Source organism: Vicia villosa, linkage group LG3, assembly GCF_029867415.1.
Source record: "Vicia villosa cultivar HV-30 ecotype Madison, WI linkage group LG3, Vvil1.0, whole genome shotgun sequence".
In the NCBI taxonomy this organism is placed as follows: Eukaryota; Viridiplantae; Streptophyta; class Magnoliopsida; order Fabales; family Fabaceae; genus Vicia; species Vicia villosa.
Genome location: NC_081182.1, coordinates 201,225,014 through 201,229,169, shown reverse-complemented (window position 1 = coordinate 201,229,169; position 4,156 = coordinate 201,225,014). Strand labels below are relative to the sequence as shown.

General features: G+C 32.7%; 1 protein-coding gene across 1 annotated transcript; it reads right to left on the bottom strand.

Annotated features, from left to right (window-relative positions):
* Window positions 1-1,295: 1,295 nt before the first annotated feature.
* LOC131657122 (uncharacterized) lies at window positions 1,296-2,663 on the bottom strand. Its single transcript, XM_058926609.1, has 3 exons — window positions 2,519-2,663; window positions 2,036-2,434; window positions 1,296-1,902 (listed from the first exon to the last, which is right to left on the bottom strand). The coding sequence occupies exons 1-3, from the start codon at window positions 2,585-2,587 to the stop codon at window positions 1,852-1,854; spliced, it is 519 nt and encodes a 172-aa protein (XP_058782592.1). The 5' UTR covers window positions 2,588-2,663; the 3' UTR covers window positions 1,296-1,851.
* Window positions 2,664-4,156: the final 1,493 nt, after the last annotated feature.

Genomic DNA, 4,156 nt, shown 5'->3' with positions numbered 1-4,156 from the left:
GGATTCGACTGAGTGTAACGATTGAGGAACGGGGAGTTCAAGGAATCAAGACACTGCAGAAGGGAATCAAAGTGAAGCTCTTGGATAACCTTGATCTTGCTCAAGATTAAGGGGGAAGAAGATTCAAAGGATCGACATAATTGGTTTATCGTTTATCGCTTTGTTATCTTCTTTGTATATACTACTTTCAACATTTATGAAAGATTACCCAATTTCAATTTGGAATTGGGGGCAGACGTAGTCGTAGCGAGGACGATCGACGAACTGCCTAAACAAATATCGTGTTCTTGTCGCTTTTACTTTTTCATTTACATGCTGTTCACATTTGGTTATAATAGCAAATTGATCAACGATTCGAGTGTTAAGATTGTGAATTAAGAACCTATATAAACATCACAATCCATCACATATTGAATCACCATCAATTTGATCATTATCACCAAGTGTTTGTATATTTGTTTCTACCACTCTTACTGCATTGCAAACATTGTCCATCATACAAAAAGTTAATCTGATTTTCAATAAGAGTAACGCTCATATACTCTTATCACTTATCTCAAGTCTTCGACTGGTTTTAAACACATATACAATCGTTTCGATAGTGGTTCGGAATAGACGCGAGTCGATTCAGAATCACTTCCGCTGAAAAGTCGTTTAACTCCGCAAAACTGTGAACGATCTATTCACCCCCCTCTAGATCCTAAGGCCAGCGTCTAACAAGTGGCATCAAGAGCTCTGGTTTATTCCGTGCTACGTGAAACACTTATTGGAAAGATGGCTTCCGGACCTAAAGGGGCTCACAATAGAGCTCCAGTTTTCAACGGTGAAAACTATGGCTATTGGAAGGATTGTATGTGTGTCCACATCAATGCAATTGATAGGAACATCTGGACAGCTATTGTCAATGGTCCCTTTCAGATCACCATGACAAATGCAGCTGGTGCAGTTGTTCCAAAACCAGAAAATACTTGGGATGCTGAAGATGAAAAGAGATATGCATACGATTGGAAAGCGAGAAACATTCTAATCTCAGCTCTAGGAGTTGATGAATACTATCGCATTTCCCATTGTAGATCAGCTAAAGCTATGTGGGACACATTGCAAGTAGTAGTATAAAAATTTATTTAGGAAAATAAAAGAAATAGCAAATCAAATTAAAAATATGAGATAAAAAGCACTAAAATGTGAATTATGTTCCTCCAGAATTATTTGTCTTTTTGAGAAAAAAGAAAAGAACACAAAAGGTGAACAAATTAATAGTAAGGTCTAAAGAAAAAAAAAACCATAAACCAATACAAGTTTTTACTAGAGCAATTAAGACAACGGGAGAAAGCTAGTCAACGAGAGAATAATCCACTTCATATTTTAGATGTCTAAAACACCAATCATTATATTCACTGATGTATCCTCTAGGACTTGGAATCTCGATATATTTTGTTGATGACCGTCTATTCCAATTATACATGCGACACTCAATATAAGGATTCGCAAGAGCATACACAGAGTTGCTCTCATACCCCCACCTATTCGGGTTGCTCAATGCGATACAGGTTTTCGTCTCAATACAAAATAATGCAACATCACCCAAATTTTTCAATTTAAAATAACTCATGGTTGACCCGTCTATCTTGTAAACTTTGTTTTTAAAAAAGTCTAACGCAACCATTAAAAGTTGGTCATCACAATTGAGCAAGTAAAGGTTATGGTATAGAAAGTGTAAATTTGGAGTATTGTTGAGGTTTAGAAATTTAATATTTGGAGAATTCAAACTGAGAACCCCTATGTTGCCCATGTTAGTGACAACATATATCATGTTATTGAAAACCACTTCGTGACTAACCACTTCCGGCTTTACTGGTGTGGAATAAGCAACCCAGGCATTATTTCGAGATTGATAGACACCTAAAGTGCCCGATTTTTTGCAAACAACCAACAAGACAAATTCCTGATCAGAGCCTTTTTCAAAAGCAAGCAAGGCACGGTAGGCAGCAAAAGGATAAGTAAGTTCAAAGGGCGATGATGTATTATATATTACCTTCTTTGTCCTTGTGAATGGATTGTGTAGCTGAAATGTAAATTTATCCTCTAGAATAACAAAATATCCACTGGAATAGGTAATATAGGTTGGGGTTATTTTGTATCTCTCGTTCATTATCTTGTCCAAGTTATAAACTTTTTTATTGGATAGGCTATTAAAGCATTTTGGTCCCCAGCGAGGATAACGAGAATACCAAATCTCAACAAGTAATGGTTCTTGAGATGACAAAAAATTTGATTTGTGAAAGGTCCTCCAATTTTTGCAGACACCTGAAAACTGAAAGAGGTCCTCAAAATCTAATGTTTGGGTAATCTCGTCGAGCACATCCCAAGGAAGTTGACAGATCATCCCCTTTTTCCTTTTGTATGTATCATCAGTATCAGATCTTCGAGAATTCTTCTTTCAAGAAAACGATTCAACTCAGTTTAATTCATTCCAATTGAAAACAAAAGTAAAAGATATAAGTGATTCGGCACATACCATTGGTTTTGAAGTCTGATTTTTATTTGCGCAGTCGAGTAGCTGCAGCCGGGGCTCTGAAGGAGACATGAAAATAGCTTCCTTGGTTTCACGCCCACAGTAGAAGAAGACAACAGATGTTAAATCTATAAAGGAAATACTCCAGTTTGCATCTTTTTATACACAGAATTGATTCATCTATTCACCGTTTATGCTTTAAAAATATCCGTAATTAATTCTATCACTCTCTTATTACAAAAATCATTATATACCAAATATACTCCATATATTATTTTATGAGTTATTACAAAAATCAATATATACCAAATATACATCATATATTATTTTATGAGTTATTACAAAAATCAATATATATATATATATATATATATATATATATATATATATATATATATATATATATATATATATATATATATATATATATATATATATATTAAGTATATAATATTTATTTATTTTATTTATTTTTGTATCATTTCATAATATCATACATCATTTTCTATTAAGTATATAATATTTGTTTATTTAAAAATTAGGGACAACTTCATTAATCATTAAAAAATAGTTGGGTAGTGTATCTTCAACCAACCACAAAATAATATGTAATTTTAACATATTTAATTATTTATTTAATAATACAATTATTTGTTATATCCAACACATTTTACATTGAAAATAACTTTATCCAACTTTTTAAATTGGATAGATAAGAATTCACTTTAAAAAAATATGAAAATGAAAAATTATATTTAGTTGTTTAAATCAATCTTAGCATATATATATATATATATATATATATATATATATATATATATATATATATATATATATTATGTATCGTTTTTTTAGTCAATTCTTCTACTATATAAGGGATGCCTCTCATTTTTTCATTTCAAACTAGAATTTCAAATTTCTCTAATTCTTTGCAATTTATATTTTTTCCATCTCTCTAAATATTTTCTTTTCATCAAAATTGTCTTAGTGTCTTGTGAATGAAAATTGTTTGTGAGGGAAGTGTTGTATTGGTGTCATGTCATTGTTATTATTTGCAAGTGTGTGATACTTGTGAAGAATAGAGTATGGTTCTTGAGATTAACTAGACTTAAAATCAATGTTTGATTCTAGATCTTAGCCTGCACAAGTTTTGTTTGGTTACACTATGCTAAATTTGTCTTTTAGCAGCACCCCTACGAAAGCGCTTTTAGGAAAAAGCGCTGGTATAGGTGAAAGAAACTAGTGATAAAGCTAGTATCAACTGTCAAAGAAAATTTCCCGAGGTAATTATAAATTTTTTCCTTACAAATTGTTCTATTTTATTTATGATAATGACTCTATATTTACTATTGGTTTAGGGCATTTCATCTTGCCAACTATACTTATCCGCACCGAATTATCGCCTAGTTGGCAAGGGAAAAGTGCACAACACTTTGGGAGATTTACTTCACCATAGACCGCTCCTGGATGGACACCTGAAAGTATCAGTGGATGTTGTATTAGATCATGATGCGGTGCTACCGGTACCTGACATGGTCTCAGAGACAACATTGCTGCAAGATGCAATAGGGTCATTTGTTGCATGGCCCTCGAAGCTCATTACCATTAGTGATGAGGTATATTGAAAACATACCATTATGA